The 25,583-nt window shown below is 46.3% G+C and overlaps 1 protein-coding gene and 1 long non-coding RNA gene across 6 annotated transcripts in view; both read right to left on the bottom strand.

Moving 5' to 3' along the window:
* The window catches only part of RAB11FIP4 (RAB11 family interacting protein 4), a 157,327-nt gene that overhangs the window by 11,095 nt on the left and 120,649 nt on the right, over positions 1-25,583 (bottom strand). For 4 of the 5 annotated variants that reach the window (XR_014216743.1, XM_082212576.1, XM_082212575.1 and 1 more), the window contains exons 2-8: positions 13,839-14,062; positions 12,943-13,134; positions 10,385-10,519; positions 9,748-9,783; positions 9,335-9,434; positions 6,723-6,826; positions 146-286 (exon numbers count right to left, since the gene is read on the bottom strand). Coding sequence is in view for 4 of the 5 variants with exons in the window: in XM_082212576.1 (XP_082068702.1) it covers positions 146-286; positions 6,723-6,826; positions 9,335-9,434; positions 9,748-9,783; positions 10,385-10,519; positions 12,943-13,134; positions 13,839-13,981 (851 nt within the window). In the remaining variant the exon portion in view is untranslated. The remainder of the gene's footprint in view (positions 1-145; positions 287-6,722; positions 6,827-9,334; positions 9,435-9,747; positions 9,784-10,384; positions 10,520-12,942; positions 13,135-13,838; positions 14,063-25,583) is intronic. The other variant, XM_082212577.1, reaches the window with a different exon arrangement.
* The window catches only part of LOC309526663, a 66,513-nt gene that overhangs the window by 14,799 nt on the left and 26,131 nt on the right, over positions 1-25,583 (bottom strand). The gene's annotated exons all lie outside the window — the stretch shown is intronic.

Raw genomic sequence — 25,583 nt, 5'->3', positions numbered from 1 at the left:
TCAGAAGACTGCTCGTCTTGGGGCTTATGTTCACATGTTCACATTTTGTTCCCTAGATAGTCATCCCTGTTGCAACTTGGAAACGAAGCCGTTCGTAGAGGCAAGCATGACCGAGGAAAGCCAGCAGAGTAACAGTGAATATTACCTTGTGTTCAGCAGTTCGATTTCCGTGCTCTTCTCTTTCTCGTACTTGCTATATGCTTCTCTGTGCCTCTTTATCTCTTCTTCCAGAGTCTGCTCAGCTGACGTCTCTTGGTCTTTCAAGAGTTCTTCGAGTTCGTGAACTCTTAAGCAAAAAAAGAAAAAGGTCGCCAATTTATTTATTTGATTTATATACCGCCCTTCGTCATAAGATCTCAGGATAAAATACAGGATAAAAACAAATAAATAAGTTAAGAGTACTGCTGTTGACTAAGGGATAATTTTGCAAAACGGAATTGTCAGGGAACTGACATCAGAGGAAAGGGAGGTGGTAGGGCTCCCAGAGGCTGGGAGGGAGTCAGCAGCTAAAGCAGGGACCAGCAGGGGGAGCGAGGGGTCTCTGGAGGAGGATCTCAGTAATGCTGAGCGAGACGCAGCAACCAAGGCAGGAACCAGCAGGGGAGAGAAAGGGGTGAGAGACACGTCCAGTGAAAACAGCGGGGAGGTGTCAGAAGCAACCGTAGGGAGACCCATACTTCGCCGGAAGCTGCCACGTCGTGAGTCCAGGAGACGCGTTTCCGTTAAGGAGCTTCTTTGCTGGAAGCGCTTCCGCAGACAGCCACTGTCAGACTCTACTAGTGACTAGAGCAGACATGTCTGAGGAGCTCTGTCACACACAGAGGTTTGTGGAGCCGCACAAACTCTGAGGGAGCACAATTTTAAGCACAAGCAGCTAATCAACCCCTCACAGCAGTCTGACAGTCTCTGTACGCTGCCTGTGCAGGAGAAAGCATCATGAGCAACCCAGCCGGAACCGGAGGGGCAGGGGTTGGAGCTGGTCCAAGCTTGGAAGAAAGGTATCAAGCTTTGGAGGTCCAACTTGCGCTGCAGACGGCGAGGCTCGAGGAGAGAAGGGCTCAGGATGCAGACAAGAAGGGGAGAACCACTCAGTTCCCCAGAAAGGTACCAGGATTGGTGCAGAAGTTTGGGGGGGACCCCAAGGATTACCATGCCTTTAGGACAGAGATGCAATATGCCCTTAACGTGCAGTTTGATGAGTTCCCTGATGAGGAATCGCGAGTTGCTTTCGTAATTGGGCATCTTGAGAAGGGGGCGCGAGACTCGGTTCGACCCCTGATGGCAACGCACAATGATATCCTAAAGGACACTATGAAGTTCTTTCGTGCAATGGATATCATGTTTTCCAGCGATATTGAGGAAGGGGTGGTGCGCAGACAGCTAATGGCTTGCAAGCAGGGAAGCCGATCTGTCCGTGAGTACTGGACTGAATTTACCATGCTGATTCACAGATTGGGGTGGGATTTATCGGCGGCACCCATTCAGATGCTATTTGAAGAAGGTCTTTCTTCGGCTGTGAAAGATGAGCTGTCCCGGAGCCCCAGGGCGGTGTCTATGGATCAGCTGACCAAATCTGCGCTGACCATTGGAGCGCGCCAGGAGGCAAGAGCCTTGGAGAGGCGGGAAGGGAGAGGGGAACGTTGGAAGGAGTTCCGCATTCCAGACATTCCTGAGCCAGCTTTCCCGCCGGCAGAGCCGATGGAAGTCGGAACAGCCCGCGCGCGCGCAGTTTCAAAGCCCAGTGAGGGGGCTAAGAAGGAGGGAAAAGGGGCCCGGAAATGCTATCTCTGCCAACAGCCAGGCCACTTTGCCAGAGTCTGCCCCCAGAGGAAGGAATGGCAAGGGATGGTGGGAGCTGTTGAGGGGGGAGAGCAGGGAGAAACGGAGCAGGTAAAAGCCAACGCCTGGTTGCCACAGTCAGGGCACTGCAGCCAGGCCAAAGAGCAGTGAAAGTGCCCGTGCCAGAAGCTCCTCGACCTGCTCTAGTGATTGAAGTGTCGCTAGAGCTGCAAAATGGACACCCCCTAAAAATAAAGGCGCTGTTGGACTCAGGCAGCTCCTGCAACTTTATGAGCAAGGAGTTTGCTGCTGAACACCAGATACAGACGATCCCTTTAAGCAACCCCCTGCAGGTGACCACGATCGATGGCAGGGAACTGTTGGGAGGAGGAGTCAGCTTGCAGACCGTCCCAATGATAATGAGGGTGGCAAGGCACACAGAACTGATAGCGTTTAATGTGGCCACCTTGGGAGGCGCTCCCATTATTTTGGGAATGAGCTGGCTAGCCCTACATGATCCGCTGGTGGGCTGGCATCAAAGAGTGGTTTCCTTCGGTTCAGCACATTGCTTAGAAAACTGCAGGGGGGAAAAGGGTTCAGCAGGGGCCCAAGCCACCCTAGCAGGGACTGAAGTAATGGAGAAGGTGAAGGTGCCACCACAGTATGCAGATCTCAGCGACGTGTTCAGCGAGAAGGAAGCTGACCAACTACCCCCGCATAGGCCCTTTGATTGCCAGATCAATTTACTCCCTGGAGCACAGCTTCCTGTAGGCAAGTTGTATGCCATGTCAGACAGGGAAATGCAGGAGTTGCGAGAGTTCATTGACAAGAACCTGAAGAGAGGCTTCATCAGAGAGTCCAAGGCAGCGGGGGGTAGCCCAGTGTTTTTTGTGGATAAAAAGCACACGGACAAGCCGAGACTTGTATGTGATTTCAGGCGGTTAAATGCAGTAACAGAGCCGGCGGCTTTTCCTATGCCCAGGATTGATGATATTTTGACCAGGGTGCGGAAGGGAAAGATTTTTACAAAGCTGGACCTAAGGGGGGCGTACAACCTGATACGTATAAGGAAAGGGGATGAATGGAAAACCACCATGTTCACCTCTTTGGGGGCATTTGAATATCTCATGATGCCTTTTGGATTACAAACAGGCTCCGCGTGTTTTCAATCGTTCATGAACCACGTACTGGGGCCTTTGCTCTACAAGAATTGCGTGGCCTTCCTAGATGATGTGTTGGTGTATTCGGAGAATGAGGAGCAACATGTGAGAGACGTCAGAGAAGTGTTGAGCAGGCTGCAAGCCAACAGGCTGTGGGTGAAACTGGAGAAGTGTCAGTTTCATACCAAGGAGGTGGAATTCCTGGGGTACCGCCTGTCAGACAAGGGGTTGGCCATGGACCCCGGCAAGGTTCAAGCAGTGCTGGAATGGAAAACACCCAAAACCAAGAAGGATGTGCAGAGGTTCCTAGGGTTTGGAAACTTTTATCGTAAGTTCATCCGAAACTTCGCCCACCTGACGGCGCCCATCACGGACTGTCTCAGCAGTAAAAAGAAGTTTGTTTGGACGGCGGAGGCGGAGCGAGCGTTTGAGGAACTGAAAAGGGCCTTCGCCTCTGAAGAACAACTTCTGCATGTGGATTTACAAAAAAAGCTGAGGGTCGAAACAGACGCATCTGACAGAGCCATAGGGGCGGTGCTTCTTCTGCAGCCGGGGAAGGAGGAGTCAGAGTGGAGACCGTGTGCCTTCTTTTCGCGAAAGCTGAACAAATCCGAGAGGAACTACACGGTGTACGACCGGGAACTTCTTGCTATTCATGAGGCTTTCCGGAGGTGGAGGCACCTGCTAATTGGTGCACAACATAAGGTGCAAGTGTGCACGGACCATAAGAATCTAGAGTATTGGAGAACTGCGCGAGTGCTCAACCAACGGCAGTTGAGATGGGCCCAGGAGTTCTCCAAATTTAACTTTGAGATTTGTTACGTGCCAGGCCCAGAGAACGTTAGGGCGGACGCTCTCTCACGCAAACCTGAATATTTGGAGGGGGAGGGAGCACCCGAAGAGACCCATGTCATTCCAGAGGACCGCTGGGTGTGTGGGGCGGCATTGGTGGGGCAAAGGGAACTGGTAGAGGGAACGGTGCGGGATGAATACGCCCAGGACAAACTCAGGGGTCTCAGGAGGGAGGGAGACAAACCCGGGGGTTTTGAGGAGAGAAACGGGGCGTTGTACTACAAGGGAGCGTTGTATATACCTGAGGGGGAATTGAGGGAAAAGGTACTCAAGCAACTGCACGATAGCCCCACAGCAGGGCATTTTGGGCAACACAAAACCATGTGGCTGGTTACCAGGGAATTCTGGTGGCCCAAGGTCAGGGAAGATGTGCGGGAGTATGTGAGAGGGTGTGACCAATGCCAACGAGCCAAGGGGGAGAGGCGGGCACCGGCAGGTTTATTAGAACCACTACCCACGCCTGAAAGACCATGGGAAGCAGTGGCAATAGATTTCATGACTGATCTGCCAAGGTCCAGAGGGAAAACAGCCATCATGGTTGTGGTAGACCTGTTAACCAAGATGGCCCACTTTATAGCCTGCTCACATGCGGTCACAGCAGAAGAAACCGCTAAATTGTTTGTAGAAAATGTGTTTAGGTTGCATGGCGCCCCCTTGAGGGTGGTTTCAGACCGAGGGAAACAATTTACTTCCAGGTTCTGGAGGAAGCTCATGAGCTTACTGCATGTAGAGGTTAATTTCTCAACTGCCCGTCATCCAGAAACCAACGGGCAGGCGGAAAGAGCTAATGGTGTCCTCCAGCAATATTTGAGGTGTTATGTGAATGACAGAGAGAATGATTGGGTGGAGAAGCTGGCGTTGGCAGAATTTGCCTACAACAATGCAGAGAACGTGTCCACGGGGATGAGCCCCCTTTTGGCTAATCACGGGTGCCATCCCCGAGCCTTCCCAGGGGGGGAAGGGGAGAACTGGAGCGTTCCAGCTGCAGAACAGTTTGTTGAAGAAATGGAAGCGATCCATCACCAGCTCCAACTTAACTTAAACAGGGCTAAGGAGGAATATAAGAGGCAGGCCGACAAAAACAGAAGGGAAGGTGAAAGCATTAGGGTGGGGGACCAGGTGTGGCTGTCCACCCAAGGGTTACCATTCAAAGGGGGTTGTAAGAAGTTAAGACCCAAAAGGCTGGGCCCATTTGAAGTCACGCAGCAGGTCAACCCGGTGGCTTTCAGACTCCGGTTACCGAACCACATGAAGCTGCACCCAGTGTTCCACAGGTCGTTGCTGTCACCGTATAAAGGGGACAGAGAAGGGAGGGTCAACAGGGGACCAGCTATGGAGGAAAAGGAACACAGCTACCATGTAGCGGAGATTCTCGATTCCAGGTGGAAGGGAGATCAAGTAGAGTATTTGGTAATGTGGGAAGGGGAGCCGGAGTCGGAAAACACCTGGGTCATGGCAGAGGATGTAGATGACGAGGTTTTGATAGAAACTTTTCATCAGAGATTCCCTCGTAAACCTCAGCCAGTGGCGAGGTTCCGGAGGGAATACTTTGCCACCACCGACGAAGAAGAAGAGTTGGAGGGGTTCTCTGATTCCGAGGCGGAGGAGGATTCAGCGAGCCGGAACGAAGACCGATGGAGGGAATTGTTCGAGACGTCTGAAGATGAAGAGGATTCTTTTCGGGGTTTTAGCTCCTCACCGCCCAGAGGAGAGAGTAGGGGCGGGGGGGAAGGGGGCCCTGGAGGGGAGGTGGATGTCAGGGAACTGACATCAGAGGAAAGGGAGGTGGTAGGGCTCCCAGAGGCTGGGAGGGAGTCAGCAGCTAAAGCAGGGACCAGCAGGGGGAGCGAGGGGTCTCTGGAGGAGGATCTCAGGAATGCTGAGAGAGACGCAGCAGCCAAGGCAGGAACTAGCAGGGGAGAGGGAGGGGTGAGAGACACGTCCAGCGAGAACAGCGGGGAGGTGTCAGAAGCAACCATAGGGAGACCCATGCTTCGCCGGAAGCTGCCACGTCGTGAGTCCAGGAGACGCGTTTCCGTTAAGGAGCTTCTTTGCTGGAAGCGCTTCCGCAGGCAGCCACTGTCAGACTCTACGAGTGACTAGAGCAGACATGTCTGAGGAGCTCTGTCACACACAGAGGTTTGTGGAGCCGCACAAACTCTGAGGGAGCACAATTTTAAGCACAAGCAGCTAATCATCCCCTCACAGGAATGTAACTAGAAGTAAATCAGAATTTGTAAATGCAGTGTCACCAGATGTTAAGGACACATCAAGAACGTTGTGTGGAAAGTCACTTAAACAAAATTTTATTAATTTAGAAATAATTTGTATAATTGGGATAAAATTTGGAAAATCATTCAATTTTTTTTTTTTGCAGAAAACCAAAGCAAAACAAAACAGCAAACAGAAGTAAATCCTGCCTGCGATTTCATTTGGTTGTTATATTTTCTCAAATAATGAAAAATAGGCTTCCACTCTTCCATAAATTGTCCATTGTGCTGATCTCTTATTCTATTAAAATAATAATTTAATAAGAATAATTTATTGTTTATATCCTGCCCAACTGGCTGGGTTTCCCCAGCCATTCTGGGCGGCTTCCAACAAACGATTAAAAATATTTGAAAATGAAAATAAATACATAAAAATTTAATAAAAAGACATTGAGTACATTGAGTATCGCATCTGGTCTGACCCTGAATCTTAGGCCAAAGAAACTCCTTTTTTTAAAGAGACTTTCCCGCCCACCCTCAAATCACAGCTCTTGCAAATATTCTAAACATCTCTGTTTTGAGGGAAATCCTTTTGAAAGCAGACAGCCAGCAGGTCCAAGTGATCATTCCAGTGTTGCTGGAGTCCTTGCTCTGCCTAAGGTTCTCAATATGGCTTTGTGGAGGCTGCAGAAACAAAACAGCAGGCAGTATACTAGATTACCTGTGAACCAGGTGTGTGTTCTCCTGTTTCAATTTGCTCTTCAGGTCACCGTTTGTCATGCTGTCATTTTCCAGTTCCGTCACCTTTTTCTCTAAATAAGTAACCTATAAAAACGAATTATGTATAATATGAATTATGGTGCTCTTGAGAGTCCCATGGACTGCAAGAAGATCAAACCTATCCATTCTGAAGGAAATCAGCCCTGAGTGCTCACTGGAAGGACAGATGCTGAAGCTGAGGCTCCAATACTTTGGCCACCTCATGAGAAGAGAAGACTCCCTGGAAAAGACCCTGATGTTGGGAAAGATGGAGGGCGCAAGGAGAAGGGGACGACAGAGGACGAGATGGTTGGATGGTGTTCTTGAAGCTACCAGCATGAGTTTGATCAAACTGCGAGAGGCCAGAGGAGGACAGGAGTGCCTGGCGTGCTCTGGTCCAGGGGGTCACGAAGAGTCGGACACAACTAAATGACTAAACAACAACAAAAAATGAACAGGGATGTAAGCTTCCGCCCATAACGCAGTGATGGCCAAAGTTGGCCCTCCAGCTGTTTTGGGACTACAACTCCCATCATCCCTAGCTAACAGGACCAGTGGTCAGGGATGATGGGAATTGTAGTCCCCAAACAGCTGGAGGGCCAAGTTTGGCCATCACTGCTAGAGGGTTTACAGAAAATATAGACTGGAGGAAAGAGAAAGTTAGACCCTTAACGGTTTATTAGAATCATAGAGATGGAAAGGGACCATGAGGGTCATTTAGTCCAACCCCTGCTATGAAGGAATCTTTTGCCCAATGTGGGGCTCGAACCCACAACCCTGAGATTAAGAGACTCATGCTCTACCGAGTGAGTTAATCTTAATGGTTTACAAACAGTAACAGCTTGGGAAATGTTGAGAGAGTATCAGAGTGCACTTTATCTGCTTGCATTGACTGTGTGTAGGAAGAAGATCTCATTCAGCACCAATTTGGGTGTCACAAAGAATTTCACCACTGCTGGGGGCTGGCGGACCACCGAAATTGCTTCGTGGGCCTGATTTGGCCTGCAGGGCATGGGTTCACCACCCCTAGTGGGGGGGGGGCATGGGGTTTATTGCTTTGTAGTTTTTTCTATATATTTTTTTACAGTGGAACTTCGGTTTTCGAATGTCATCCGTTCCGGAAGACCATTTGGCTTCTGAAACGGATCGATGGGCTGACTGCGAAGTCAATGGAGAAAAATGAAATGGAGAAAATTGAAAAATGTACCTCGGAAGCCATTCGGCTTCCAAAAATCGATCAAAAATGGAAGTATTCACTTCCTGATTGTCAGTGTTCAGGTTCTGAATTGTTTGACCTCCGAAGCATTCGACAACCAAGGTTCCACTGTATTAAATTTTCTGTTTTACATTTTAGAATATTCATTTAAACAACCTTAAAATATTAAATGACTTCCCTTCTTCTCTTTCCGTGGTTCATTTTGCATAACATAAATCCCTGCATATTTCATATAAAGGAAACCATTCAATATTCCATTATTACATCCACCAAAACTTATTTACACTGCTGAATTTATCTTAATGCTGCCCACGTTTTCAAATGCACACAATTTCCCCCATATATTCAATAAACACTTCCCAATCTACTTTGAATGTATGTTCTTCTTGTTCTCTTCTTCTATAGTTTGTATTCTTTGTAGTTTCCCTCTTGTTGTTTTTATTATGCATTTTATGTTTATATCTTGTCTTTTTATGTTGTGAGCCGCCCCGAGACGAAGGGTGGCATACAAATTTAATAATAAATAAATAAATAAATAAATAAATAAAATAAAGGGATTATGCTAAGAGCTTGGCATTATTTCATCAGCCAAACTTTCCCTAATTTAAAATTGCTCCCCAGTTTCTGTCTACAGTGGTACCTCTGGTTGCGAACAGGATCCGTTCCGGAGGCCTGTTCGCAACATGAAAAGAACGCAACATGCAGCGGCGCGTCTGTTCACACGCGGGTTGCGATTCGCCACTTCTGCGCATGACGTCATTCTGCGCGTCTGTGCATGTGCCAGCGGCGAAACCCGGAAGTAACCCTTTCCGATACTTCCGGGTTGCCACGGGGCGTAACCTGAAAGGATGTAAAATGAAGCGGACGTAACATGAGGTATGAGTGTATAGAGTTTGGATTTGGATTTGATATCCCGCTTTATCACTACCTGAAGGAGTCTCAAAGCGGCTAACAATCTCCTTTTCCCTTCCTCCCCCACAACAAACACTCTGTGAGGTGAGTGGGGCTGAGAGACTTCAAAGAAGTGTGACTGGCCAAGGTCACCCAGCAGCTGCATGTGGAGGAGCAGGGAAGCGAACCCGGTTCCCCAGATTACGAATCTACCGCTCTTAACCACTGCACCACACTGGCTCTCGTATATCACACTCACAGTGCATGAGACTTCAGGAAAGCCTCAGGACTATAAACTGACAGATAAGAAAAAGCAGCTTTGGCACATTAGCAAATCCCCAGAGTGGGGAACCAATGTCCCTCCAGATGTTGTTGGACTCCACCTCCCATCAGCCTCAACCAGCGTAGCCAGAAGTCAGGAATGATGGGAGTTGTGGTTCCCCACCTGTTCCACATTGACACCTCACCTTTTCTGTGATATCGTTATCGCATGAGTCTATGCTGTCTCTGAACAAGTCCTCTGTGCTGCCGTTGCTGCTGCTGAAGTTGCTGTTGTGGAAAAGTTGCCTGTTGGGAAGACAAGAGGACAGCTGCTTTGACCCTTTGGAGTAGTGTTTCTCAACCTGTGGGTCCCCAGATGTTGTTGGACTACAACTCCCATCATTCCTAGCCAGCATGACCAGTGGTCAGGGATGATGGGAGTTGTAGTCCAACAACATCTGGGGACCCACAGGTTGAGAGCAGCTGCTTTGGAGTAAGAAAGGGGGCTCTGTGAGCCACTTTAGTGGAGAAGCCTTCAATGTCTAAACAAGTCTGTATAAAAGGGGGGGGGGCCATGTAAACGGCCAAGTCTCAGGTAGAAATGTGCACTGCTTCTTACCTGCCAAAAGCCGTACTTGTTATTTTTCTGTTTGGGCTGAAAGAAACAACATAGGATGTGTTAAGGTTAACCCAAAGCTGTGGTTTTCTGCATTATGCCCAGGGCCGGATTTAGGTTTGATGAGGCCCTAAGCCACTGAAGTTAATGGGGCCCTTTATATGCCCAGCTGTCCTTTGTCAACAACAAATTGCCGCTGTTTTTTTTGTGTTGAATATATGCTATATGGTAATTTATGGACCTAATAGGTCCATACACAACACAAAGCACTGTTGCTCTATGTAGGTTTTATTTGATTTGTTCTTTATCTTATATTTTGGAAATGTACATCCAGTTTCCCCCCCCCTTAGAATTTATCCTATACTTCTTTCAGAATTTCACAATGACACAGATATTGAGGTTTCACTAATGTGCAACTTTATTCAATCAGTGAAAAGTCAACTAAAAGGGGATCCTATGCAGGTCTACTCAGAAGCAAGCCCGACTAACCTATTCAGTGTGCACAGAACTGCAGCCCACAACCATAATGAAATCATACTCTTCCTCATTTATTACTAGAGTTAATATAACATCACAATCAATGCCCAGGGTTGCTTGAGGCCTCTTGAAATGTTCCTGCAAGTCCACTGTGTATACTCACCTGTTTGCTTTCAGGTTTTTCAGCCTGGCTTCCAAGTCATTCAGCAGGTTGATTTTTTTACAGCACTGTGTGCAGTAGACATCAAGCAGCTCGCTATTGTAAATATGCCTCATTTTTCTTGGCGTCTGGCCGGCACTGTTGGCAGAAAGGCAAAGAGGTGTTAAAACGGGTCCTGTGCGGACCAGCCATAAATCAAATCCACCCTTCTTGAATGACGACACCAGGGTTGCTCGTACCACAACATCTGCAACAGGGTGTTAACCCCAGGAGGTTGTTGCCTAAATTGCCCTGTTCCTAGTATGACCCCCAAATCTGCAAGATTTTACAGTAGGAGCCAGTGCAGATATATTTGATTTATACCAGGGTTTTGCAAACTTGGATCTACAGCTGCTGCTGGGAGTACAACTCCCATCTTCCCTAGCTAGCAGGGCCAGTGGTCTGGAATGATGGGAACTGTAGTCCAAAAACAGCTGGAGACCCAAGTTTGGGAAACGTTGATCTACACACATTCCAATCCTTCTCCTTCTCTTTACTGTTGACCAAGAAATATTATGGATATATAGTACATGGTTCAGTCAATTAAGGCTACAATCCTATACCCATTCACCTGGAAGGAAGGCCATTGAACTTACTCCTTTGCTTCACAGTAGACTTCTAGAAGGGGACGCAGGTGGTGCTGTGGGTTAAACCACAGAGCTCAGGGCTTGCCGATTAGAAGGTCGGCGGTTCGAATCCCCGCTACGGGGTGAGCTCCGGTTGCTTGGTCCCAGCTCCTGCCAACCTAGCAGCTTGAAAGCACGTCAAAGTGCAAGTAGATAAATAGGTACCGCTCTGGCGGGGAGGTAAACGGTGTTTCCGTGCGCTGCCTTGGTTCGCCAGAAGCAGCTTAGTCATGTTGGCCACATGACCTGGAAGCTGTACGCCAGCTCCCTCGGCCAGTAAAGCAAGATGAGCGCCGCAACCCCAGAGTCGGCCACGACTGGACCTAATGGCCAGGGGTCCCTTTACCTTTATTTAGACTTCTAGAGGATTGTGCTCAGTCATGATCCAGTGAGCTGAGTTACCTGCCATCCTCTGGTAACAACTGGTAACAACTCATTGATCCTTCAACATCTACGTGAAGGTGGCAAGAGGAATAAGAGGACTTGGCCAATAACACCACACTTCCATAGGTGAAATTCAACATTAGCTAAACTGTAGCCAATGTTGACAGCCTGGCTTGATGGATAGGATTGAGTCCTTCCTCTACACTTATGTAAGCAAGTATGAGGAGGGTTTGGCCTAGGTTCCTCTGGCCTTACTGAAACACCACCAACTTCCACTTTTCTCTTAGGATGTGTTATCATATGCATGGTTGTTAACTCAGGGGTTCATGCATGCCATGTGGATTAAAGGTCTCTACAGCAGCCTTCCCCATCCTAATGCCGTCGAGATGTTGTTCTAACTCCCAGCAAATGGCTGGGTTCAATGGCAATGGAGTCCAGAACATCTAGAGAACCTAGGGCTGCCATATGTCTGGAATTCCCTGGACATAGCCAGTATTCATCTGTCGAAACTGCGTCTGGGCGAAATTTTTGAAAACCCAGGTATATGGTAGCCCATATTGGAAATGTTTAAAACTTCATTTTTAAAAAAAAACATCAATAACAAACTCAACAACTTTGCTCCCCCAAAATAAAAATTCAACAACTTTGCCAAATAAAGTCAAGAACTTTTGTGTCTTGATTTTCACTTTTTGAAATACGGCAACGCTAGTATAGAATTATTTTGCTATCCAGGCTTCCTAAATGCTTTCCCAATAGCATCTTCAACAATGATATTTTAAAAAAGCCAGCATGCACACAAAAATGGAAGGAACCAAAAGTTCCCACCAAAGAAGAATGGATAAGTAAGACTATGCAGAACTGGCAAAGTTAACAACCAAAATAAGAGAACCTAAAGATGCAGGTTTTGTGGAAGAATGGAAGCCTTTTTCGGACTAATTAAAGAAATTTTATTATATGATGGATATGTGAGCAGGATTTAAACTATGAGCAACAGAAGAACAGAAGAAGAACAGAAGAAGAACAACAGAAAAGATTATAGTAATGTTGTTAAGATATAAGATTTAGAAGAGAAGGTGCAGCAGAGAGAGAGAAACAAAAACACCATGGAAAAGGAGGTGGGAAGTAGACAAAAATCACAAAGAAAAAAATGTTTTACTGTGTATTGAAATGTGTTAAATTTCTGAAAACTTAATAAAAAGTGTGATTTTTTTAAAAAAAAACACAGCACACACAAGAAAACCTTTGTAAATTTGAGATTACATTGTGTGTCATGACTCATAATTTTGTCTTAGGGTTTGGAAAAGATAGTTGCAAGGTTCTCTCCAAAGCAAAAAAACAAAACAAACAAAGGCGAAAGCAGAGGCGAAAGCTGGATTTTATACTCGTGAAAAAGGAAGTAACTGCAAAAAAAAAAAGTCTCTGGGATATATTAAGTAGGCAGTTTCTGCAACCCCCAGGAAGGAAGCAGGGGGCGAAGGGAAGGATACGGTTTAAGTGACACAAATTACCAACCTGGAAGAAACAGATGAGCCAAGGTCCGAGTAGGCATTTGTTCGGCTTTCGTCGTCGGGGCAAGGGCTGCTGGGAGTGTAGTCCACATCGTCGCCTTCTCCGTAGTCTTCAAACTGTTCTTCGTTACTGATCAAGGAGGCAGTGGAATAGGTGGAGAGGTCAGATGCCGCGGAAGGGTTGAGGGGGCTGGACCTCAGGGCGAGAAAAGGAACGTCAGAACACATGCAAAGAGGCAATTCGAATGGGACGCCTTCCGTATTCAAGGCCAAATAGTGCCTGTAGGTCACACCCATTGCCCACTTTGAGAAAACAGGGGTGAATGGAGAAGAGAAGTGTTCAGACCGCCACCCTAAGGTTTATGGGGAAATCCAGTTTGGGGCCGTACGTGGGGAAGGAAAAGGGGAAGGGGAAGGGCAGAACTCCACCCCCAGGTTTTGGACAACACGCAATTATTCCACAGGATAGTTTTCACTCCTTTTCTACAACTCATTCGTTGTATTTGTGTATTTTTGAAACACGTAATAAAAATAATCTCGCAAGAAATTATTCCACAAGAGCCCCTATTTCTCTCATCGATTCACCCGTTTCACGCTGCCGAGTGCCTTTTGTTCTGTACATCTTGTCGATGTATATGCAGTGGTACCTCTAGATGTGAATGGGATCTGTTCTGGAGCCCCGTTCACATCTAGAAGCAAACGTAACCAGCGATGGCACATCTGTGCACGCACGCGTCGCTTTTCGCCGCTTCTGCGCATGCGCAAGTGGCAAAACCCGGGAGTAATGCGCTCTGTTACTTCCGGGTTTCCGCGGAGCACAACTCGAACATGCTCATCCCGAAGCACATTCAACCCGAGGTATGACTGTATAGGAAATGCGATGTAGAGCTTTGTACTCACTTATCTCCAGGCAGGAAGAGTCCACCCAGCATGCCATCCTTCTCCTCACTCCGACACACATCCGACGCCTCTGAGCTGTGGGCGCTTTCAATGGCACTGTCCATGTCGGACTCATGGTGGACTTCCTGCTGAGCCAAGGTCATGTTGTCTTCATCAGGAAAGAGATCCGATTCACTGTACGCACTTTCACTGTCCAAATAGCCGCCGTCTTGAATTTCAGGACCCTAGGAAAGAGAGAAAGAGAGCCTTTAGGATTGGAGGAATATAAAACCTTGATGATGGATGTGATAGGGAGAAGAGGGTAACAGCCCTTTTCCATTAAGTCTGCTAGCAGCCTCAGTTGGCACGCCTGATGCTGAATTCCATCTCACTTTGAAAACTGTAATCTTGACTTTGCCTCGGACAGTTGAGCGGGTTCAAACAGGTTGCCCAGAAGCTGAGCAAAGCTTGCCAAATTAGAACGAAGCAAACTAATTTAAATTTCATCTGCAATATACCCTTTGCCAGACAGTAGAGCTTGGGCTTGGAGCCTCAAAATCAGGGTGGCGGCAGTGGCAAAACCCCTACTATCTCTGTCTTTTCCAGTTTTGGGAATTACAGTGGTACCTCAGGTTAAGTACTTAATTCATTCTGGAGGTTCGTTCTTAACCTGAAACTGTTCCTAACCTGAAGCACCACTTTAGCTAATGGGGCCTCCCGCTGCCGCTGCACCGCCAGACCACGGTTCTCATCCTGAAGCAAAGTTCTTAACCCGAAGCACTATTTCTGGGTTAGCGGAGTCTGTAACCTGAAGTGTATGTAACCTGAAGCGTATGTAACCTGAGGTATAACTGTATACAGTAATGGAGGACTGTCATATCAAAGAGTGGAATTCAGCCCCACTGAATTCAACGTGACTTATTCCCAGGTAAGTGGATATGGTAAAAAATCGCACCTGGAGTCCCAAGTAAAATAATATAGTATGCTAAATAGGAAAAGCAGATGTAAGCACTTGTAACACAGTACAAAGCTAACAGACAAGCCTGCAGTTAAAAGTTCCACATGCTCCAGGCAAGCACAATGTCCACTTTTGACCTAGTGCTTTTACTCCCTGCAACCTCAGATCTGATAAGAGGAATGACTGTACCTTAAGTTTCAAAATTTACCAAACAAGTACCAGAAAGACAAGTTCTTATCTATGAGTTTCCCCCCAGAAGATAAGTCAACAAAAGCAACAAAAGTGGGAGTTTGGAGTCAGAAATACTGAAGTAAGCAAAATGGCATGGGGAAGAACACGTTTTTATTCACCCGCTGAGCACTAAAATCTTACTCAAAGCTTTCTGTCAGAGAAGAGTCCTCAGATTCTCCTTTCCGTGTCTGTGTGGTGTAAACACGGGCCATTACAGACCTCTGAATTCAAGTTTCTATAATGCAAATTTTGACCCATTGAGTCTATGACGTTTTTGATGTTTTCATCCCCAAAAAGTTTTTGATTTGAGTTTCTACTGAAATGAGGCTGCATTTTAATGCTGTATTTTAATCTTGTTTTTAAGTTGTATTTTAATCAATTATTTTTATATCTGGTGTTAGCTGCCCTGAGCCCGGTCTCGGCTGCGGAGGGCAGGATATAAATAAAATTTATGATGATGATGATGATGACACCGATTGACAGGCTGCACTTTTAAAACTTACGCAACATCTTGTTGCTGTACTAGTGATAGGTCTTGCCCAGTCCTGTGAGTGGCTGCTCATAATATGAGACCATCAGACAAACTTTGAAAAACCAGAGTCGTTTAACACAGTATCCCCTCCTTGCAAGATGGTTGACTTCCAGACTAAGTGAAGAAACCACAACATAAAAGTAGGCCAATTGTATGAGGTTACTGAGATGGTTTTACAGAAACACATACCCTCCAACTTTTTCCCAATGAAAATAGGGACGTCCTAAGGGAAAGCGGGGCATTCTGAGATCAAATCAGAAAACGGGACAGCTTCTGTAAATCTGGGACTGTCTCTGGAAAATAGGGATACTTGGAGGGTCTATAAACATTTTATTGGAAGTGTCTGGTGCATCAGGCATGAAAAAACTTTTAAGCCAGCAAGACTTTCTAGGAGCCAGATTGAAGGGAGGGAGAAGTGGAAAGCTGATAACTACAGTTGTGTGGTGGGAGGTTGCCAAGAGCAGATACCTTATTGCAGAAGTACGCAGAATCAAAGAAGAAGAAGAAGAGTTTGGATTTGATATCCCGCCTTTCACTCCCTTTAAGGAGTCTCAAAGCGGCTAACATTCTCCTTTCCCTTCCTCCCCCACAACAAACACTCTGTGAGGTGAGTGGGGCTGAGAGACTTCAAAGAAGTGTGACTGGCCCAAGGTCACCCAGCAGCTGCATGTGGAGGAGCGGAGACGCGAACCCGGTTCCCCAGATTACGAGACTACCGCTCTTAACCACTACACCATACTGGCTTATGAGGTCTACTTTGGTTTCCTCCCCTTAGAACCTCAAGGTCTACCATCAGGGGCAAAGAACAAAACAGAATTACCATATTTTTCGCTCTATAGGATGCACTTTTTTCCTCCAAAAATTAAGGGGAAATGTGTGTGCGTCCTATGGAGCGAATGCAGGCTTCTCCCTCCACGCTCTGGAGGCTTCGCGTTGCCTTCGCTGAAGCCTGGAGAACGAGAGGGGTAGGTACACACCGACCCCTCTTGCTCTCCAGGCTTCAGGAATAGCCGCCTGAAGCTTGCGGAGCGCATCGCAAGTTCCCGTTGCGCTCCACAGGCTTCAGGTTCCTTTTGCTGAAGCCGGGAGAGCAAGACTCTCCTGGCTTCAGCAGAGAGGGAGAGCTGTGCAGCGCCCCTTCAGCCAAGCGGGAGGAGAAATGGAAGGGGCTCCGTTTCTCCTGCCGCTTCGCTGAAGGGGCGCTGCGCAGAGAGGAGGAGATTTTTTTTTCTTGCTCTCCCCCTCTAAAACAAGGTGCGTCCTATGGTCCGGTGCGTCCTATAGAGCGAAAAATACGGTAAGTGTACCTTAGCCCAGGAATTTGTTTTCAGTACAGTGGTACCTCAGGTTAAGAACTTAATTCGTTCTGGAGGTTCGTTCTTAACCTTAAACTGAAGTACCACTTTAGTTAATGGGGCCTCCCGCCGCTGTTGCGCCGCCGCCACACGATTTCTGTTCTCATCCTAAAGCAAAGTTCTTAACCCGAGGTAGTATTTCTGGGTGAGCGGAGTCTGTAACCTGAAGCGTCTGTAACCTGAAGTGTCCGTAACCTGAGGTACCACTGTACTAGAACTGAGCTTGCTGTCCTTTCACCCAAAAACCTATTCCTTCTCCCCCCTGCCCCCCACAAAATCTTTGTAAATTAATAAACAATAAATTAAAAATGCCTCCTAATATCTGTAAAAAACACTGTGAGATATATAACAGCAATTCAAGTTGGCTGTTAATATAAAAATTAACAGATTGTGACTTCTCTGGAGAAAATAAAATCAGCAAAAACTTTTATTTCAACTATCATGTCCTTTGGGGGAGGCTTTCTACAAAACTGCGCTAAGTAAGGCTTTTTTAGAAAACACATTTCATTGTCACCTACGCACACAGAGAAAACATGAGGTAGAACCATTTGATAACGACTCCTATTCCGAGGCCTGTTTATTTTGCTAATAACCATTTTTAATTAGTCACTCTAAAATAGACCTGTTAGCAACCAGGCACGTAGCAACATCTCCAGTGTCAAGGATGCTTATTAAAACTTCTCAGAAGCTAGTAAGGTTTCGTTCCAACTCATTCCAGGAGGGATAGTTTGAGGTCACAGTATAAAAGCACACCTTAGTGCCAAATATTTGGTAGATGTGACAAAAGTGAAGGTCGCAATTGAACACAAAGTTGAGCGTGCTTCAGCAGGCTTGGACACAATTAACTCTCTCTGTGTATGACAGTACCTTCCAAAATTTCTCCAATGAAAATAGGGACATTCAACTGGATTTGATACAATGGTACATTGTTCCTCAAACTTAATACCTTCTGGAAGTCCGTTCCAAAACCTGGGTTTGCCGCTTTCACAAGCCAAAGTTTACGTTACTCGAGAGTAACGTAACCCGAGGGTCTACTGTATACCTTGCTGTTGAACCTTGGTAACTGCAAGCCCATCCTATATGAATTGCCTGCATCTGTTCACATCTAACACTGTACGTTGAACAAATATAGTGGTACCTCAGGTTAAGTACTTAATTCGTTCCGGAGGTCCGTACTTAACCTGAAACTGTTCTTAACCTGAAGCACCACTTTAGCTAATGGGGCCTCCTCCTGTTGCTGCACCGCCGGAGCACGATTTCTGTTCTCATCCTGAAGCAAAGTTCTTAACCCGAGGTACTATTTCTGGGTTAGCGAAGTCTGTAACCTGAAGCGTATGTAACCCGAGGTACCACTGTAATGCTAGGTGCTGAAAACCTCCACTGACACTATTCAAGGCCAGAGGCTGGAGCAGTAGAAAAAGAAATAAATTTGGGGGGAAGGATGTCCCTTTAAAGAGCTGTAATCTAGAGGCACCCCTGAAAATAAACTCATTTGTGCTCTCGCTGCTCCTTGCACTGGAGACATGATGTGGGCAGAAGGCGAAAGGGGAAAGCGCATGAAAAGCCGCTTTGTGCTCTGGCGAGTTTCCACTGTGTTTTTTCTGGGGAGGTAAAAGCCAAAGAAAAACTGGCCTGGGATATGGAAAAGGGCCAGGAGCTGTAGGCATGTTTGCATTTACACTACCTGCCATTCAAATGTGTCAGTTTGCAGACGTGCCAGGCTGCTTAACATGAGAGGACCCATTCAAAGCACTGATTATTACTAGCAAAAAACCTGGTAGTGTTTGCTGTGAATTCATTTCGAATGCGCCCCAAAGGATTGTCAGTAGAAGAAAACAACAACACTAAAGTGGCGCTGGCAACATGTAAATCCATGTATGAAGGAAGCTTTAATATTTTTATGGCACCGTTGCTGTCAAAAGCCTGTTAAACATAGAAGCGCAATTCAAACCCAAGAGGTACCCAAATCAGTGCTCTTTTTCTAGAAAAAGAGGGCTCACCATGAACACCTCCCTTGTTCTCTTACAATGGCCAGTGGGATCTCAGCTCAATTAGGCAAAACAGTCTCAAGTTCAGACCCTGGTACCCCCAGTTAACAGGGCCAGGCAGGCAGACAATGGAAAATATGATCTATTCCTGAGACTCTAGGGACACGGGTGGCGCTGTGGGTTAAACCACAGAGCCTAGGATTTGCTGATCAGAAGGTCGGCGGTTTGAATCCCCGCGACGGGGTGAGTTCCCGTTGCTTGGTCCCTGCTCCTGCCAACCTAGCAGTTCAAAAGCACACCGGTGCAAGTAGATAAATAGGTACCGCTCCGGCAGGAAGGTAAACGGCATTTCCGTGCGCTGCTCTGGTTCGCCAGAAGCGGCTTAGTCACGCTGGCCACATGACCTGGAAGCTGTACGTCGGCTCCCTCGGCCAATAAAGCAAGATGAGCGCCGCAACCCCAGAGTCGATCACAACTGGACCTAATGGTCAGGGGTCCCTTTACTTTTTACCTGAGACCTTGGAGAGCTATCATCAAGCAGAGTAGACTACAGTGGGTTAGTCCAACAATGAGACTAATATAGTCTGATCACATAGTCCTAAAACCAATATTACGAGCGTAATGGAGGCTGCATGCATCCACAAATAAAACAAGTGGAGCTTTTATGACTGTAGACTGAAGTCTTTGTCTCTCTGAGGAGGTACCTCCAGACTTTGGGGGACTGAGTGTGAAAACTGTAGAGCCTGCAACTGTAAGACACACAGAAGAAGAAGAAGAAGAAGAGTTTGGATTTGATATCCCGCCTTTCACTCCCCTTAAGGAGTCTCAAAGCGGCTAACATTCTCCTTTCCCTTCCTCCCCCACAACAAACACCGATAGTATTTTCCTAAAGGTTTGAAGAAGTGCAAAGAAACGGGGAAAAGGAAAGGTAGAGACCCCACTGTTATGTACTGAGCTTGGATCCTAGAACAATAGGCAGGTAGGATCCTAGAATGCAACTATCTGATTGGCCTACAGGAGTAGCCCAATCAGAACCCAGGAGGAAGTTATTCAGCCTATTAGGTCGGTAGGATCCTAGAATGCAACAACTGATTGGCCTGCAGGAGCAGCCCAATCAGGCTCCAGGAGGGAAGCAAAGCCAGCCAATCACACAGGACCCATTGTGCAAATAATGTATATAAAGCCTGAGGTTTGGGGGGAAATTCATTCACCGTTACGAGCTGAAATAAAGACCGTGACATCACTACGTGTCTCCGAGTATATTTCACCCCCCCCCCAAAACAACCTGACCCAACGAGGTTGAGACTGTTCACTGGGCACAGAATGCAAATTGTTGGGGAGTGGGGGTGGTTGGAATGGAGTATCCTGGGAAAGGGGGTGAATAAAACCCTAAGCAAGAGGACTCCTCTACTTTGCCACATTTTTGTTGCAGGTCCTACTTGTACAGGTGACTCCTAACTTACGTGGGGGTTACGTTCCCACAACACAAGTGGCTGGATTTATAGTACAGCTACCACTCCTGAATTCAATAGGGTATTATTGCCTTGATAGGATGTTGTTGTGAAGGGGAATCAACACACAGGTATCTTGTGTGCCTACAAATACATATTCACTCAAGAGGCATTTACACACACAGTCCAATTAGTGATTTCTCAAAACCCAGAGGTGAAGACTGGAGAACTCTAGGGTATGTTGACACACTTGAACACTTGTTAAAAGCACCTCCAAGTATCTTGCTAGAAGACAATAATTAGGACAGTGCTAACGCCAAGTCCCTGAAAATAAGAGAAAGTAATGAAATACTCCTGTTCTCCTAGGTGAAAAGAAAAGACAAAAGCACCTTACAACATTTTAAGCAGGCTGCTGAAAATGGGATTGATATTCACTAAAATGATGATACTTCAAGTGAAGAAAAGGAGAAAATATTTTGCAAAATGGCTTGCTGATCTGCCATAAAGGTAAAGGTAAAGGTACCCCTGACCATTAGGTTCAGGCGCGGATGACTCTGGGGTTGCGGCACTCATCTCGCTCTATAGGCCGAGGGAGCCGGCGTTTGCCCACAGACAGCTTCTGGGTCATGTGGCCAACATGACTAAGCCACTTCTGGCAAACCAGAGCAGCACACAGAAATGCCGTTTACCTTCCCGCCGGAGTGGTACCTATTTATCTACTTGCACCTGAATCTACTTGCACTTTTGAATTGCTAGGTGGGCAGGAGCAACAGGAGCTCACCCCGTTGCGGGGATTCGAACCGCTGACCTTTTGATCGGCAAGTCCAAGGCTCAGTGGTTTAGACCACAGCACCACCCATGTCCCTAGTGCTATTTTCCACCGGATCCTTTATGTTCCAATCTTTGATCTTACAAGAAAACAAAAACCTTCATACCTGGATATATATTTGGAAATAAGTCACCATGCACCTCTCTCAACCCAAGAGTCACATGCTAGTAGTGGTGGGCGGGACCAGAGGCAAAAGTAGGCGGGGCAATGGATGCAAGACTCATCACTGTACATTCCAGCCATGGAAAAGGCATCCACACACACAACAAACACTTGCTTCAGGCAAGCAAGAGGCCTTATCACCGGAATATTAGCCTTGTTTCGCCATCCTAGGCTTCATCAGTAGTACAGGCTCTAGGTAATGTGAATAAATACAATATCATAATCTCACACATTTTTACAGCAAAATTAATATAAAAAACCTTAAATAATTGTATATACCATATGTAATATTACAGGATAATAGTTTATTCGCATTACCTAGAGCCTGTTATAATGATGAAGCCTAGGATGGCGAAACAAGGCTAATATTCTGGAAATCCTTGTCTTAGATTCTGTGGAACTGTAACAACTCTTCATGTGGATTATTGGACTCTATGAACAGACAGGTGGAATAGATACTTATACATGTATGGACCTCATGCATGAACTGACTAGAGAATGAACTGATCCACTGGGTCGTCTGCTTTTCTCGATGAACTTTATGAGACTTCCATTGAAATCTATGGTTTGACACAATGAATATTACACCTTATTTATTCAAAAGTACAGCCGGTTACGTCTTGTGTGTTGATCACAAAACACAATGAAGGGCACCAACCAGTCTTCTTCCCTGCCTAAAATTTCACCCCTGGTATATCTTCTTTGAATCGTAAACACAATAACTGACACTTAACATGCTTTAACACCTACGCCAAACCTGTTGGATTTTTCCTTCCAGAATGCGGCAGAAGTAACCTTAGTAACAGCCATGGAAAAAGCACCCTAAGTGCTGGAAAACAACCATCACCATGGCACAGAACAAATCTTACCACTGTGGCAGAAATCTGATCCTAAAATACCCCTGATTTCAGGGAGATCAAGCCTTACGGGTACCAAGTTTTGGGTAGTATTTGCACTATAGCAAAGGAGGAAACAGTGGCAGAAGTGAGCTCATCCCTAGGGGAAGCGAAGGGGGGTACTGGATTGAGAGACAGACAGAGGCAACCAGAAAAAGTATGAAAACTTGTAGGCCAGAAAATGAGGCAACAGCAGAGCAAGGAGAGATTAAAAAGAACACACACCAAGTTAACCTATGTTCCCAGGACTTGGGAACATTCATAGGCATCAACGGTCAATGAGAACTAATGCACAGAGGGGGATAGGATTTGGACAAGGAGTAAGTCAGTGTAATATACAGGGCAGGGGGAAAGAGATTTTCAGTATTTGCTGAATTCTAAAAATGTCTATGACATTTGCTCCAAGGTAGTGAGGTTGATGCTATACAAGAAGATTCCACCTAAACATTAGGAAGAACTTCCTGACAGGAAGAGCTGTTCGACAGTGGAATTTGCTGCCAAGGAGTGTGGTGGAATCTCCTTCTTTGGAGGTCTTTAAGCAGAGGCTTGACAACCATATGTCAGGAGTGCTCTGATGGTGTTTCCTGCTTGGCAGGCGGTTGGACTCGATGGCCCTTGTGGTCTCTTCCAACTCTATGATTCTATGATTCTATGATTCTATGATTCTATGATTCTAAGATCTTGGCTCCAACCAGCATTGAGCTGAAGCACTTTGAGGAAGTGCATTTTTGAGGAGCCTCAAGGTTGAAGAAGTGGATACAGATTTACAACACATCAGCTTGTGGAAGGAACATAGCAGATGGAGAGTGAAGCCTTGATCACTTGTTTAATGGCCAAGTGGACCAGACACTAAAAGGCAGAAAGGAAAGGAAGCTTAGCTCTAAAAATCACAGCAATGACAGCGTGTTGTAATGGACAAAATATGGACCTTATACCTGTGTTCAAGATGCTGCTTAGCCATAAAGTTACGGATTTGTTTTTTCACGTGGCAAAAAGCATTTCCTGGTAACTGGGAATGCACTCTTGTTAAAAATGGGAGAGCGCAGATCTCCTAGATGGCCATGGGCAAGCTGCTTTTCCACCAAAGACATTCAGTGTGACCCATGTGCAGGCAAGTGGTTTGGTGTTGAGCATGAACTGAGTTGTTGCCTCGGACAGCTGGACATATAAAAGGCCCCATTACCTTCAGTAGCGTAGGGCCTCATCAAACCTAAACCCAGCCCTGCTGCCAACTATGTCTATTTAACAGGTGCAATACCACCCACCTTGCTTTGAACTTGTCATACACTTATATGTTCTAGCATGTATCCCATTGGGGGGTTCTAAAGCCATTAGCATACAGTGGTACCTCGGGTTAAGAACTTAATTTGTTCTGGAGGTCCGTTCTTAACCTGAAACGGTTCTTAACCTGAGGAACCACTTTAGCTAATGGGGCCTCCTGCTGCCGCCGCATTGCCACTGCACAATTTCTGTTCTTATCCCGAAGCAAAGTTCTTAAATCGAGGTACTATTTCTGGGTTAGCGGAGTCTGTAACCTGAAGCGTCTGTAACCTGAAGCGTCTGTAACCCAAGGTAACACTGAAAGCAAAAGCAAAACACTGAAAGCAAAAGCTCCAGAGAAGCGGACACAGAGCAATGGATCCAAACTACAAGAAAGAAGATTCCACCTAAACATTAGGAAGAACTTCCTGACAGTAAGAGCTGTTCGACAGTGGAATTTGCTGCCAAGGAGTGTGGTGGAGTCTCCTTCTTTGGAGGTCTTTAAGCAGAGGCTTGGCAACCATATGTCAGGAGTGCTCTGATGGTGTTTCCTGCTTGGCAGGGGGTTGGACTCGATGGCCCTTGTGGTCTCTTCCAACTCTATGATTCTATGATTCTATAAAAGCAGATGGACAAGGGAACAGCATGCAAGCTCATATCTTTATGTTTCCCTGGAACTACAGCAACATGCCTATTTTTTAAGTTAATACTTCATGGACTCTTTAGGCAGCTGAAGCAGCTCACTCTCACTCATACTATGAACCCTCTGTTCACCTAATGAAAAAAAACAGGGCACCTTTTTGGGGTGGCACATTTTCAAGGAAAAGAGGCCCTTGCAGATGGCAGTCAAGGCACCACATCCAACGGTACAACACTACACGATCATTTGTACAATCAACAAATTTCATCATCTGTTTTTAAAACCAAGATAGCTGCCTTTAAGGAGATACAAATTATCTGGGATATTTTTCTGCCTCCGCACAAAGGATATTGCAGAAAGATGGGTTGCCAATGCTCAGAGGAGCCTTAAAATGTAACGCAATTAACCCACTCGCAAGTTCCCAAGGCAGGGAAACAATTAACATCTCATTTACAAGCTTCAAGTTCATGCTTGTAAAAGCCTCCAGTTTTTTTGTCTTTCTTGTGACACCACAGATAAGTGTGGAAATCGACAAAAGCATGCTAGCAGGGAGGAGGGGACCGTCCAGGTTAAAAGGGAAGGAGTGCCAATTGAAACAAGACTAAAAATGAAAGAGAAGTTCTTTGCTAAATATAAATTAGGAGAACTCTAACTAACAGAGGCTCCAGCTTAAAAACCAAAAAAGACCGGTGGGTGTTTCCAAAATGTGATAAGATAAAAGGTCATATGTCCAAAGAGGATGGTTTATTATAAGCAGGAGAAATTAGGTAACTTGATGGCAAAACTGCCCACACTTCTGTCTTGATCTGCCACACTGTTCAGCCTAGAATATGTAAAGGTAAAGGTAAAGGGACCCCTGACCATTAGATCCAGTCGTGATCGACTTGTGCTCATCTCGCTTTATTGGCCGAGGGAGCCGGTGTACAGCTTGACTAAGCCGCTTCTGGCGAACCAGAGTAGCACACGGAAATGCCATTTACCTTCCCGCCGGAGTGATACCTATTTATCTACTTGCACTTTGACGTGCTTTTGAACTGCTAGGTTGGCAGGAGCAGAGACCGAGCAACGGGAGCTCACCCCGTCGCGGGGATCGAACCGACGACCTTCCGATCAGCAAGTCCTAGGCTCTGTGGTTTAACCCACAGATGTATTTCAGCTTTAAAAGCTTTCCTAAAACATAACCTCTCTTGGGAAGTCTTGCTGCTTCCAAATGATTTGCTTAGTAATGATCCACACTCAATGTTTCCAGTGCTTCATGATCAGGAGTGCAGGACAGGAGGAATTAGTTACCCCAACAACTTTTCACCGACATCCTTTTAACTCTTTGAGATAAAGAATATGCATCTGAAAGAGGCTTTAAAAATAAAGTTTAAGGCTGCAGTGCAGTAACCAGCCAGTCAAATTGACTGGAAGCATTTTGATTGACAGCATTTTTTCAGGTCTATCCCATGTAAGAAGAAAAGA

The sequence above is a fragment of the Podarcis vaucheri genome, assembly GCF_965113315.1.
Source record: "Podarcis vaucheri genome assembly, chromosome: 2".
NCBI classification, from domain to species: Eukaryota; Metazoa; Chordata; class Lepidosauria; order Squamata; family Lacertidae; genus Podarcis; species Podarcis vaucheri.
This window is presented reverse-complemented; position numbering and strand designations above follow the sequence as displayed.